At 36.8% G+C, this 14,934-nt stretch overlaps 1 protein-coding gene across 10 annotated transcripts in view; it reads left to right on the top strand.

Annotated features, from left to right (window-relative positions):
* The window catches only part of NF1 (neurofibromin 1), a 274,111-nt gene that overhangs the window by 248,990 nt on the left and 10,187 nt on the right, over positions 1–14,934 (top strand). For 8 of the 10 annotated variants that reach the window (XR_005364696.1, XM_038548195.1, XM_038548194.1 and 5 more), the window contains 9 exons: positions 263–394; positions 1,369–1,504; positions 3,073–3,230; positions 5,503–5,625; positions 6,017–6,147; positions 6,329–6,429; positions 7,720–7,862; positions 8,231–8,277; positions 9,536–9,752. Coding sequence is in view for 9 of the 10 variants with exons in the window: in XM_038548195.1 (XP_038404123.1) it covers positions 263–394; positions 1,369–1,504; positions 3,073–3,230; positions 5,503–5,625; positions 6,017–6,147; positions 6,329–6,429; positions 7,720–7,862; positions 8,231–8,277; positions 9,536–9,752 (1,188 nt within the window). In the remaining variant the exon portion in view is untranslated. The remainder of the gene's footprint in view (positions 1–262; positions 395–1,368; positions 1,505–3,072; positions 3,231–5,502; positions 5,626–6,016; positions 6,148–6,328; positions 6,430–7,719; positions 7,863–8,230; positions 8,278–9,535; positions 9,753–14,934) is intronic. The other 2 variants (XM_038548199.1, XM_038548201.1) reach the window with 2 other exon arrangements.

Below are 14,934 nucleotides of genomic sequence, written 5' to 3'. Positions count from 1 at the left end.
GGGATTGGAATATCTGAAACCACATCCATCTTTCCTTATTTTCTTCTCCCTGAGGTGCCTTAGAGTTCTTCTACAGGTTTGGTACTTAATCTTTTATGTAACTAACTATTCACGTACATATGTTTTACCTTCCCAGATGGCTATTTTCAGAAGGCAGGAGGTATCCCTTATGTTTCCTTTCCTTGCAGAGTTGCTAGTCAATAAGAACTCAAGAAATACTTGTTGAAAGAGTGGATTAACTTCTTGTTTTTATTCTTTGTAGGGTACAGGCATCCTTCACCTGCCATTGTGGCAAGAACAGTCAGAATTTTGCATACACTACTAACTCTGGTGAACAAACATAGAAACTGTGACAAATTTGAGGTGAACACACAGAGCGTGGCTTATTTAGCAGGTAAAAACACAAAGTAGACCAAATTAATCTTACTGCATATATACCTAAGGACTGCCAAGATGATACAGAAACCCATTGGTCCTTCAGCTAGTTGCTTGGTGGGGTAAAGAGTTCACCGGCTAGTCCTGTGGTGGTGGTTAAAATTTTGAAAGTTTTGCCAAAACCTTTTTCCTTATAGAAGAATTTGCACTAATGTCTCAATGTGTTCCCTTTGCCATCTTTGGTTCAAGGCACTGCATGGTTCCCTGTTGTCTTTCGTAAAATCTGAAAGCTTCAGCCTAGCACCTGGGCCCTTCAGCAGCTCTTGAGTCTGACGTCTTTTCCTAAATTTCATAAGCCCCATTTTTATTACCTCTCCAGATGGATGGGCTGGTTTAAGCTCATCTACTTGCCATGTCCTGGAATTGCCCTTTTGCCTCTTTAATATGCATTGCTGATGCCATTTGCTTTACCTAGAATGTCCATTCCCACCATCCCATTAAACCTTCCTATTTGCTCTTACCCGGTTTGTGTTTCTCACTCACCAACAATTAGCACTTACGTATAATACTTCTTGAATGTAGTTGTTCAGTGGAGAGTGCTGATTCCCAGTTTGCAGATTTTAGTTTGTGGCAATTTTTTTTGTTTGAATCATTTGACTTTGGGCAAATCATCTAACATCTCAGATTGGACCTTATAGGATCTGTCCTGCCTACTTTTGTGTTTGTTGAGACCAAATGTGCATTAAAGCACTTGACAAATATAAGGTTCTTATTAAATCTCTGTATATTTTATGTTTACATCGTCTTCCAAAACAGACCATAAACTCTTAAGGTAAGAAAGTCTGTCCTAAGTGGTTTATACCCTTCACACTCTTGGGCTCTTTATCTGCATATCTAAGAGCTATTATCCTCTTCAGGAGGCTGTAAGAAATATATCTTGTTTTAAGTCACACTTGTATTTTGTTAAATAACCTTCCTTCTTTTTCCTTTTAGCCTTACTCACAGTGTCTGAGGAGGTTCGAAGTCGCTGTAGCCTAAAACATAGAAAATCTCTTCTTCTTACTGATATTTCAATGGAAAATGTTCCTATGGATACGTATCCCATCCATCATGGCGACCCTAGCTATAGGTCAGTGGCCTTCTCCTATGATTATGTAATTATAATCAGGTTTCTGTTTTCCATGCTAGGAGGCAAGCAGCAAGAGTAATCCAGAGGTAATATATAGAGGAAAAGATAATCTAGGAAGAATATATAAATCAAAACCCCTTTTATAAATGTACAGTGTTCTATGTGGATTAGTAGGACAGTTCCTCTAAGCTAATCATGCTCACGTTAACATTAGTTTGCCTAATTTAAGCACAAACCAGTTGGGTAATGAAAGGAGATGATCTTGAAATCACTGGATTGCAAGAAAGGGCCTAGGAAAAACTACCATGGAATATGAACAACATCACATGCTTGATGATGGAAAGCTAAGCTGTGCACGTTTGCACAAAGATACACATGCCACCACATTTATTTCATTTACTTTTTTTTAAATTTAAATTCAGTTAGCCAGCGTATAGTACATCATTAGTTTTAGATATAGTGCTCAATAATTCATCAGTTGCATGTAACACCCAGTGCTTTTATCACATCATGTGCCCTCCTTAAATGCCTATCACCCAGTTACCCCATCTCTCCCTCACCTGTTGCATTTACTTTTATTACACTAAGTTATTTAAAAGTTTTCTAGAGTACAGATTTAGATGATAAGATAATTACATTATGTCCACTGCTATATGTAGTTTTGAGTAGTATATTTTTCACTACAACACAGAGAAATTACATGAGAATAGCATTATTTTGGAGACTTCCTATTAAACAAAAGTAAATTTTCGGTCACATATCATTCAATTTAGCAATGTCGGGGATCCCTGGGTGGCGCAGCGGTTTAGCGTCTGCCTTTGGCTCAAGGCGCGATCCTGGAGACCCGGGATCGAATCCCACGTCGGGCTCCCGGTGCATGGATCCTGCTTCTCCCTCTGCCTATGTCTCTGCCACTCTCTCTCTCTCTCTCTGTGACTATCATAAATAAATAAAAATTAAAAAAAAAAAAAACAATTTAGCAATGTCCCACTTTTTGATTAAAAAGCCCTCCACAACTTCCCACTGAGATTTTAACAAAGTATGCAGAAGTTTTCCAGGTTTACTTGGTTTTCAGTAGTCTTATTCTTCAGTTATTCCTTTGATTATATTTCTTTGAGATATGCCTTTCTTAGAGGAAAAGGAAAAAATGAGTTTGCTTGTGTTCCCTTGTCAAAAGTATAGTTGATTTTCTTGGTTTAGCCAAGAATATACTTGTCTGCTTAGACTTAGTTTTGCTGGTTAAAAAAATCAGTGCAGTACAGTTCTGTGCATTGGTGAATGCCTACTGTGGACAAGACATCATAGGAAGAAAGTAGGTGCTAAGGAGAAAAGTGCTAAAAGAGAATAGTGCTAATTTTTAAGAAGGTTTCCCGAATGAATGAAAGAAGGAAGGGAAGATATTTCTTGGATAACACTAAGAGTTCATACCCTGAAGCCTTTTCAAATGCAGTTTTAAAATTAAGTGATTACTGCCATTGGGAAATAGGACAACCAACTGAGAGGGGCGTACAGTGGTTGTCTTTGTTACCATGTTACTTACTTCTTCTCAATTGTTTTAAATCTCTCAGGACGCTAAAGGAGAACCAGCCGTGGTCATCTCCCAAAGGTTCTGAAGGGTACCTTGCAGCCTCCTATCCAGCCGTGGGCCAGACCAGTCCCCGAGCCAGGAAATCCATGAGTTTGGACATGGGGCAGCCTTCTCAGGCCAATACGAAGAAGTTGCTGGGTTAGTTTATCTAAATCATATAGAATTTTTTATACTTATTTTTTTAATGGTCAGATACTTTCTTTCTTGGAAGATTATTTGAAGCTGTTCAAAATTATCAAAATTCCCATTTTGATATAACAAAATTGTTGATAGTTCAGTTAAGCCATCTCAGTTAAGACAGAGGAATAAGAATGGGATCTTAAAACAGTTTTGTTTTTGTTTTTGTTTTTCTGATTCTTAGACTAAATACTGTGGTTGTCCTTGTTTTGTTCTGCCTTGGCCAAGCAACAGGGAAATGAGAATAGGAGAGATATTAGCTACTCACAAGATAGGAGGCATCTTGTTCCACTCAGATGCAGGACTTTAACGATGTATTTTCTCAAAAGTATCATCTGAGAGCAGTCTACATCAATATGTTATGAAGCTATAATAATACTGTTTGCCATCTTTTCTTTAGAAAGACAACTAAGATTTTTTATTACTGTATTTTTTTATTTCTATAAGATATGATTCTTGAAAGTTAAGATTGCTCAGTTACATCAACATTTGTCAATAAGTACACCTAAAATTCTGTGAGACCCTTTCCCTTTATAAAAACTGAAAGAAAATGAGAGAGATCACTGATCCCACCTCACTACAGAGGAAGTGGAAAGGTGCTCTTATATAACTTCGGCTGAAGTTTTCATTGTTTTTAGAGTACACCAAGATCCATATGTCAGTAACCAGCACTATGAATGGCTCAGTGGGTTTCAGTTATCCCTACAAGCATATTTTTAAGTATCTTTAGGTATTGGGAAAATGTTTCTGTTGGTAAGGAAAGCAATGAGCAATGAAGTGTGAAATAAATAACCTGCCAGTGAGCCATGAAAGAAATTGAAACCATGAATGTTAATCACTGTTATTAGTCACATAGGGTTGCTACCTTTAGTTTGAGTTTCTTTCTGTTTATGCTTTGTCACAAAAATAGTCTTCCAGGAGTTTCCTGGTTACTTTGTGTTTGGTAGTTCTGGATTATCATGCCAAGGAAGTTGTAAATGAAAAGCCAGCTTCAGAGAAAATGTACTATTGAGTTCGTTCAGCTCATGTGCTAGATAAAAAGTTATAGTCTCTGCCCTGAAGAGCTCATAGTTTGGTGGCTAAGACTTAAAATCAGCTGATCACAACAGCATCCCCAGGTGCCATTAAAATAACATATCTTGCCAAGGAGAAACTGGGGACCTGGGAAATTAGGAAAGGCTGCAGAGAGGAGCTAATATTTGAACTGGGTCTTGAAGATTTAATACATGCTTGTCTGACAGACAAGCTAAGGAAGGCAAGCATGAGTAAAGAAAAGTAAGGAAAAGCACCTGTAGGAAACCAGGCTAGCAAAGAGTTGGAACTAAACTGTGGCAGACTTTGTTGAGAGATTGAGCCACATTTCCAGCAGGGATCTTTAAGTAGAGAAGGAACATTACCAAATTTCGTTTTTAGGCAAGTTTTTCTGGCTCCAGCATGGAGGAAGAAATGTTTGGGAAGGGGATCAGGTAATAGATGGATAGAGCATCCGAACAAGAGATGATGTGGACCTCCACTAAGGCGGGAGCAATGGGAGAATGGAGAAGAGGAATTAGGTTTAGGGTGATATGTGAAGTAGAGTGGACAAGATTTAGTGCAAGTCCCAATAATCCATTTTCAGTACTTTAAATAGAGAAAAGGATTTCACATAGTGCAATACATGCTAGAGGGACTCAAAGCCAAGTGGAGATGGTACTGTACTACTTGCCATTTTTGAAGCATCTCCCAGTAGATGTATTATTTAGTACTTTTAGGTATGCAGATATTGTTTTCAAAGATTGCAGAATTAAAATCAAACTTTGATCTTGCCTACATTTGGAAAGTTTTCATATGTTAATGACTAATTCTTGCCATGAGCAGAATTTCTTAAATTGAAAAAAGGCTGTTCAGATTTAATTGATTTTTGCTACTGAACAGTGCATACCCCTATATTCATCATCAAATATTGTACTTGTTGGTGGAGCTTGGTTTACCTCCAGTGTAGTGGATGTAATCTCAGTTTAATTTGGACCAATAAGATACATCGTGTCCTGAGATGCAAAGCCATGGGGCCAAATTTCTTGACAAGATGGAGATCAAAGGAGAGAAACTCTGCCCCAGGGATATATTTGAGCTTTCTTTGGGTCCTTAAGTGAAAACTTAAACACTTGATGTCCAAACATTTTCTTTTTAGTATAATCCTATTCACAGACATTGTGGTTAATGAACTGCCATATTCTGTAACTTTTGTTTATAGGAACAAGGAAAAGTTTTGATCACTTGATATCAGACACAAAGGCTCCTAAAAGGCAAGAAATGGAATCAGGGATCACAACACCCCCCAAAATGAGGAGAGTAGCAGAAACTGATTATGAAATGGGTGAGAAACAGAGTTAATAATTGATCTAGATCATTGAAAATAAGATGGGAGAGCCATATTTGCTTTCCAGCCATTTCTTAGAATCTTTAGGATGAAATGTAGATGCATTTGCGCTTTTTCAGAAGATAAGCTATACAGTCCTTAAAATGAAAGTTATCCTGAAACCTGTATAAAAAGTAATCATATATATAAATACACAGCATTTTGAACAGCCAGCCAGAACTTTTGTATAGGTGACTATTAATTCTGTATGATGTTTATCTTGCTGTTAAGTGCCTACTAAAAAGATATTGAATTTTAGAAGTAACATTAAAATATGTTAGGTGAAGTGGTATCTAGTGTGTATGTTCTGTTAATACAGCTGATCACGTTAATCCATATATTATTGCAGAAACTCAGAGGATTTCCTCATCACAGCAACACCCACATTTACGCAAAGTTTCAGTGTCTGAATCAAATGTTCTCTTGGATGAAGAAGTACTTACTGATCCGAAGATCCAAGCACTTCTTCTTACTGTTCTGGTAAAGTTTTTGCCTTTTTTTTTTTCCTTTTGCTCTCAAGTTTTTTTATTCCAGTCTACTCTTAGGAGGCCCTTAAATATCAAAAACATGAAAGAAAGATTGTCTTATGCTTCTCACCAGAACATACAACACTTCAGCCACAAAGTAAAATGTGTTTTGTTGACTTTTTTGCCTTTGGCAGGCTACACTGGTAAAATACACCACAGATGAGTTTGATCAGCGAATTCTTTATGAATACTTAGCAGAAGCCAGTGTTGTTTTCCCCAAGGTTTTTCCTGTTGTGTAAGTATCTCTTGTGTTTAACTTCTGTACCTGTCTTGGAAGTCATATGTCTCATAAAAATTTAGGAAAAGTATCATTCAATAATGTTCACTGGTTGTGGAGAGGGGAATGTGAGACTGTATGATAGAGGTTTAGCTTAGAGAGTTTAGTAGGGGCTAAGACTAAGTTTTGGCCTATTAGGGAAAACATTTTTTTATCTTGTTAATTTTCTTAAGTGGTCCTTCGTGATGAGCATTGTTCATTTCCTCACTTAAAAGCAAACCATTAGATGCTCTATGTACCTGTTTGGTTTCTTTTTTGGTAGAGCTTTTGTATTTATCCACAGCTGAGTGAAAACAAAATTAACCCTCTATATAGGAGATGAATGAATTTTACTTTCTCTTAAGAATTAAGGTTGTATTAGCCTCAAAGTATTCAAATCTCAGTAACCTAAAGAAACTTGGGAAATCCTATTCCTGATCCAGGCCTTATTTTTGTTTAATCTCATTTTAGAATTTGGGAATCTCATATAGTTGGCTCTGGATTATTTCTATTAATGGAGTGCAGCCAAGTTAGACATAGTTAATTTCCTCTTAATTTTGAATTAGATCAGATATTCTACCGCTCCACATTAATATTGCTTTCCTTAATCAATCTGATTCAGCATTTATTAAACATTGATTGTTATTAAATTTAGTTTTAACTCCCTTGGTACATACCAACAGTCAGCAGAAAGAAATAGTTCTAAAACATATCAAGTGACAGAAACCAACCTTGTCTTGAGCAGTAACCATACATAAATATGGTTATGTGACAATACTAGTTTGTTGTTTTTGCCGTATTTTTGTAATGATTAAAAGCAACAAAAAAGAGGTACCTAGGTGGCTCAGTTGGTTAAGCATTGGGCTCTTGATTTCAGCTCAGGTCATGATCTCAGGGTTGTGAGATCAAGCCCTGTGCTCAGTGTGGAATCTGCTTGTCCCTCTCTCTCTCTGCTCCTCCCCTGTGCATTCATATTATCTCTCTCTGTCTGTCTCTCAATAAATAAATAAATAAAATCTTTTAAAAGCAAGTAAATAAAAATTTGAAAATAAAAAAATATAAGAGCAACAACAAAGGACAGACCAAAAAAGTGTATTTTGTTTATTTATATATTTATTTATACAAAATTTAGAAAAGCATCAGATGGTAAAAAATATTCCTTTCCCTTCATTTTTATCACATTGTTCTGGGTGTTATATAATGTTTTCCAGTGTATATTTTTTATTGAATTTTCCTTTAAAATGTTCCTGTGTTTACTTTTTTTTTTAGGCACAATTTGTTGGACTCTAAGATCAACACCTTGTTGTCATTGTGCCAAGATCCAAATTTGTTAAATCCAATCCATGGAATCGTGCAGAGTGTGGTATACCATGAAGAATCCCCACCTCAGTACCAAACATCTTATCTGCAAAGTAAATAAATGTCTCTGGAGGAGGATGGTTAATAAACTTGCTGCCATGTGCACTGTTACAGAATGCACTAAATAAGAAATTCTTTATAAGGGATAGGCTTGTTCATACTTCTCTCTCCATATACCATTTTGTACTCTTCTCATTGTATGTTCAATGAGTAACCAGTTTACAGCTTCTTAAGATTAAAATATGGTTTTATACTGAGTGTGTTTTAAGTGAGTTTTAGCCTACTCTGACATTCATTCTGAAAAAAATGTTCTCATTGTGTACACAGGCTTTAAATGTCATCAACTATATAACATTTCATTTCTGTTAGGGATTAGAAGAGTGTCATGCTTATTATAAGAGTACCATTTGGTTTGTTGCAGGTTTTGGTTTTAATGGCTTATGGCGGTTTGCAGGACCCTTTTCAAAGGTAAGAAAATCTGTTTTTCTCCATTGACAAAACTAAAGTTTTTATTCATATTAGTGTGCCTGCTTAAAGAACATAGTATGCTGAAAACCAGAATGATGATAACATGATAATAACATGATAAACACATGTTATTTTTATAAAATGTTTTCCACCACAAGATTCTAAGAGGCAGCACCTTTAATAGGTTTATATGTTAGTTTTTACAAAAAACAACTCAGTTCAATTTATGCTTGACTTTTCAGAAGGTTGTGAAAGAAACCTCTGTAAGTTTTCTGCTTTTGGTCACTTGGGTGTTTGTTGATCATAATGCATACACTTAAGTATCTTGTAATTAGGAAGGAGTGTGACCTAGGGTTTAAACCTACCTCATGACCCAAATATAATGTTATATGTCAATTAAATCTCAAGCTGTTTTTTAATTACATAATGAAAAAAAATTTCTTCATGAAAACATTTTTCCTTCCAACCTATTGGATTAGATTCATTCTTTCCTGAATATATCTTTATTTGTTCCTGTTCATTTTTTTATTTGATTGGCATTAATTGATATAGTATTAAATGTGTTTTTAATTATTCTCTCTATATATGGTCCCTCCAGATGGGTTGAGATTCCTTGAAGGCAGGACTTCTGTTTCTTCCCTGGACAGTTCCTAGTGCAGTGTTCTAGACTCAGGGGTGCTAAATCAAGCTGAATTATCTAAATCTTATTCTAGTTTTAAGAATCAGATATTTCGTTTTTTATTTTGTTCAGTTATTACTGAATATCTCTTGATATGCAAAAGCTGTCATTTAAAAAATGGGCCTGAATTCCTAGAAATAATATATCCTGCAGGTCTGTTTGTAGTTTGATTGCCAGTAACCCTCTGCCCTTCACAGTGTTCAGTTAGTGGAGTATCTGAATGGCGGCTGGCATGATGATCCTCTGCTCATTTTCTTTGTTTTGAAAAATTGATTAGACATCATTGCTGATGGTTTTACTGTCTCAGGATTAATTCAGTCTTTGCCTCTGCATGGCTTTCAATAATTGTAGGTTCATCTGGAAGCTGTAGGTGTAAGCTGAAGAGTTCCCAGTTGTAAATCCCATGGTAGTCTAGAAATAGTATGCCACCCCCTTTCTTTAATGCTCTCTAGTATAAAAGAAGAAAATTAGTAAATTAAGCCCAAAACAAAAATTGAGTTAATCTTTTTTGGCTTCAAAGGGGATTTATAGAAAAAAAAAAAGAATGGAGCTAAAATAATTTCCTATTTTCCATTACAGCAAACACAAATCCCAGACTATGCTGAGCTTATTGTTAAGTTTCTTGATGCCTTGATTGACACGTATTTGCCTGGAATTGATGAAGAAACCAGTGAGGAGTCCCTCCTGACACCCACTTCTCCTTATCCTCCTGCAGTGCAGAGCCAGCTTAGTATTACTGCTAATCTTAACCTTTCTAATTCCATGACCTCACTTGCAACTTCCCAGCATTCCCCAGGTTAGTAAATGTAATCTTTATATAAATTTGAGCAATAATATTAATATACCAACATCAGGAATTCCCTTGTTATCAGGTTATAGTAGATTTTGCTCCTTTTTATCATGAGGTTCATCTTACATTTTTTCTTTACCTTATAGCTAACTTGAATTTTGTTATTCTATAAAGCTTTCTGCTTTTAAACAGATATTCATAAGATAGTGAAATGTTTAGAATGTTCACATAGTGTTCTAAGGTTGATAAGTTTTTAGAATTTGGGAGGAAGAGCATCCTTTAAGGTACCTTAGCTTGTAAGTGAAGAGAATTACAATTTCCTTACTAGATATACTAGCCTAGCCCTAGGGCTTCTATGTCTCTGATACAGCATACTGTATGCAAAAAATACACAAAATATGGTAGTACCCCACTTCCCTGTTGCCAGCAACAACTCAACCATCCAGAGGCTAACCTGAAAATCTAAGAAAATCAACAATTAGAAAAATGTCATCTCAGGAAAATAATATCTTGAAGCACATAAGCATATTCCTTGCCATGGAGTCACTCTTAGGTCCACATGGGGAAAGTATGTCAATGCAACATGCTGCTAGAGGTGGATACACTGAAAATAATAGCTAATAGCTTGAACAGGGCTGAGATACACAAAGTGACAGAAATGGCAAACCTATAGTCTTCTAGGCTCATTCCAGTGTCAGAGTGAACAGTTTCCTAAAACTCTGGTTGACCCTAGAAGTGTTATTCATTACAGAACTGATGCTATTGTGTGTGATGATGACAGTGGGTAGTCAGGGAAAACTTCCATGTGGTCATGTTTTCCACTCGAAGTGATACCCTTCTAAAATGGTGAAAATTTTAAAAAGGTTTTGTGTTGAAAGTTCCATTATCTGAAAATTTTACACATGAAGCACCGATGTATAGTTACTATACATTATTCTCTTTAAGGTGTTGGCATGGATTTTTTTTTAAAGGCTTAGTGATGTATTACAACTATTTGTGATGTTCAAGACACATAAATAGAATCCCCAGTTTATAATCCCAATTTTGCATGAATAAACATACATAGTTTTGAAGGCCTGGAGAACATGGCACATATAATATCCAATCACAAATCATTGTATTAAAATAACTGTATTAAGTTTTGGTCAGCAACAAAGCTTTGGTCAGCAGAGGAAACAAGTTATTTAGTCCAGCATTTATTTATCAATCCCCTTACTGCACCTAGTCAGCTGCTTTTCTTCCTCCAAAAAATAAGAGAAATCTGACCAACTTTTCTTCCGCATATAACCATGTTCATTTGCCCTCTGTCCCTTACTCCCTAGGACAATGTTTCTCCAGCAACAATCCCAGACCAGCATCAGCATCATTTGGGAACTCGATAGTATATCGATAGTATATCTGCAGGGCTCCATCCCATGACCTGCAGATACTAAGCCCCACCCTAGACTTCCTGCATAAGAAACTCCACAAGCGGGGCCCAGCAGTCTGTTTTAATAAAACACTCCAGGTGATTCTTACACTAGGGTGTGAGAAGCACTGCCCTAGGGTATGCCTGTGGTCTTGCCTCATCATCCGCATTTCAACCATTATAACCAGGGAAAAACTTAAAATATACTTTCTTCTAGATATTGCAGCCACTGAACTCTTTTTCCCCACCTCCGTGCCCCCACACCCTCCAAATCTTAGCATTTTGGAGCTAAAGAGGACTACAGAGATCATATAGTTCTAGGCTCACAATGTCTGGTGTGATGGGGAAACTGAGGACTAGAAGAGCTAAGGTAATTGCTTTATCACATAGTTCTTATCCAGAACCAGGGCCAGTGCTCTTTCTACCATAGTCACTGTCTTCCATATCTATGACCTGTCCATCAGCTTTCTTCCTTCCCTTTGTTTCCCTGTTTCTTTATTTGTTTATTTATTGCTGTCTCATTACTTCCACCTGCCTTACCCTAAGTCCACACTGCTTTTTTCTGTAGAGCTCTCTGTTTTCTGCATTACTTGTTTTTTATAAGGTTAATGACAATGAGAAAATTCATAGACTCTGTCTATAAAGGTAGCAGTACAGGTTCCTCTGCTAGTTGATTAATTGCTTATATCCTATGTCGGTTGTTTAAAAAATAGTCCTACCTTGCATCCTCTTATTTAAAATTGTTTATAAAAATCAGAAAATAGCATATGTGGTTTTGGTTACAGTTTTAAACTAATAATATCACTTCTAGTAGTTTTTAGATGGCTGCTTGAATAGATGACCACAGCCTGGAAGCCTTTGACTATTCTCAGAGGAAACTGAAGCTTTAAAAACAATAGAATTAAGTAAAATCGTGGTGTTCAGCATTCCCTAGTTCTGAATTGCAAATTGTAGGTCCTCGGTTTGCCAGATTATTTTACTACATGTTTTTGGAAAAAGAGTTTATCTTTTCAATAGTAATTTCACTCTCCTATGAAACAAACCCATTTTTATCTCTGAGTTGTGAGCTCATCTCCATGAAAGGATCCTGATTTATCTATATAACTAATTACTGTGCTTTTGTCATTTGCTATTATAGAATACCTCTTTAAGAGTTAATACTTCATTTATAATGAGATATACTGCTTTGTATCTTTAGCTACATGTAATCTATATTCCTGTCTCCTCAATGGAGCTGAGTTTGCTGATATCAAACAGCTAAAAGAAGTGATGAATCTTATCCAGATTCCTAACTCAGCCTAGCATTTCAACTTTGCTGTTTGGTTGTATAAAAATCAGAATAATTCTGTGTCTCCACTCCCATCAGCCAAGTCCCAAGCTGAAATATTTATTTATTTACTGATTTATTTTTAAAGATTTTACTTATTTAGAGAGCATGTGAGTGGGGAAAGGGGCAGAAGGAAAAAGGAGAAAGCAGACTCTGAGCTGAATGCAGAGCCCAATGCAGGGCTCCATCCCATGACCTCAAAACCACAACTCAAGCCAAAACCAGGAGTCAGATGCCCAACTGAGCCACCCAGGTGCCCTCCAAGCAGATATTTAAAGAAATTTCATGTCACTCCCTGAAAATGGAGCACAAATGTGGCTTGCTATCAAGTTACCCAACATTAATCTGCACCCAGTCTCCTGAGCTTTAAGCTTGTGAAAGAAAAAAAAAAAAAAAAAAAGCTTGTGAAAGCTCTGTTGCCCTATTGTGAAAAAGCAAAAGTCATTGAGCTGCTTAAAGCTCAACTGTTAGCTGCAGACTTTCCTTTTCAATGCAAGACTCTGCTTTCTAGATCTTTGGTACTTAGCAGGATCAGCCACTAAGCTGTATTTTCTTTTTGGTCAACAACCAACATCCTCTGCTGTCAAATCAGCTAGATAAGAGATTCATGAACTCCCCACTCCCAAGCATTAAACCTGACTTAAAGTATTACTTTATTTAGGGGGTGGAGGTGGGGGTAATTCATCAGTCACCAGCTTTTGAGAAAGTATTGGTTACTTACTTACATAAAGCAATTGTCTCTGAAAATGCATTGTTCTTGACAGATTATCATAGCCCATTTGTCTATCCCCTTAGCACAAGGAAGATTATTTTCTAAATCTATATTTTCAAATGTGTAAATGTCTTCTGACTGCCTCCCTAGTTGAAATTGAACTTGGCATGGTTGGAGCCATCAGTAGAGTTCAGTGCATGTAAAATCATAGTAACCTTTCAGCCAAATGGACATAAAACTTTGCCTTGTCAGATTTTCCCAAATGTCACTAAGAGAACCCTGAAGAGAATCTATAAAATTAACTCTGATATATAAGAGTATTCCAAATTGGTTTTTCAGTCCCCTGTTAGGTTCAGAGTAGCTGAGCTGGACATGAATGGAAGAACCAGGATCAGAGCTAGAAAACCAAGCTATCCACTTAAAAATGCTGTGTGAATGGAGCTCCCTTGCTTAAGGCCAAGTCATTAGTGGCACTCTTAGGTGATGAGCAAGGAAGCCTTTTTAAAGCCATAGTTTTGAATGCTTTATAACCTTTTCAAGTGCAGTGTTCCTGCATCCTCTTTACATGTTAAAGAGCAAGGATACTAGAAATAAAAACCCAGATGGAATTATATGGATTTAGTACTCATTAGAAAATTTAAGTAGATCCATTTCCAATGTATTAAATTTTATTTTATACTCTGCCAAGGTTCTCCTAATATTTTTCACACTGTAATTTAATTCAGTAAACATTTGAACACCCATTTTGTAGGTATATACTAGGTTATCTAGGACATTTAAAGATGAGAGAGACCCTGGTCAAGGCTTGACAGTTTCTGCTTATGGATTGCAGTATTGGGTTTTGAACTAAAGTCTTTACTTCCTTCTAACAAATTCTATATGTACACAAGATCTTTGATTTTAAGTGCAAGATTAAAATGCTCTGTAGAAAATAACCAGAATTCCAGATACTTATCCTATAGAGATTCATTGTAACATTTTTGACCTCAAGAAAATGTGAGATGTGTGTTATAGTTTTTTTAAAGATTTATTTATTCATTCATGATAGAGAGAGAGAGAGAAAGAGAGGCAGAGACACAGGCAGAGGGAGAAGCAGGCTCCATGCGGGAGCCCAACGCGGGACTCGATCCCAGGTCTCCTTGATCATGCCCTGGGCCAAAGGCAGGCGCCAAACCGCTGAGCCACCCAGGGATCCCCTGTGTTATAATTTTTTGAACAAAACAACCATGTGATCTATTTTAACTGTTTTTTACTAGGAAAAAAAACTTTCTTTCCCCTTTGATCAGCTTTATCTTACTGTTAGTATTGGAGGAGGAATTTTTTAGAGCCAAAACCTGTTCAGTTGAGGTTTTGTTTCTCTTTTTAATTCACCTTTTCCAGTTTATTTTGGGACTGTGTCCAAGCCTGTCAGTTATTCACTCACTTTGCTTTTTTTTTTATATAAATATTTATTTATTTATTCATGAGAGACCAGAGAGAGAGGCAGAGACACAGGCTCCCTGCAAGGAACCCAATGTGGGACTCAGTCCCAGGACCCCGGGATCACAGCCTGAGCCAAAGGCCGATGCTCAACCACTGAGCCACCCAACGTCCCTCACTTTGCTTCTTAATTGTAGATCTTCCCTTTAGGAAGCTGGGTGGATCAACTAAGCATTACAGGCATTCCTAAACCAGGAGTGCTGACAGCTGTGTGCACAGTGATAGTGCATCGGAACCCTTTCTGTGTGTGTGCACTTATTCT

Source organism: Canis lupus, chromosome 9 (genome assembly GCF_011100685.1).
Source record: "Canis lupus familiaris isolate Mischka breed German Shepherd chromosome 9, alternate assembly UU_Cfam_GSD_1.0, whole genome shotgun sequence".
Classification (NCBI taxonomy): domain Eukaryota; kingdom Metazoa; phylum Chordata; class Mammalia; order Carnivora; family Canidae; genus Canis; species Canis lupus.
Note: the sequence above shows the minus strand (reverse complement) of the source record. Positions and strands in the feature narration are given on the sequence as shown.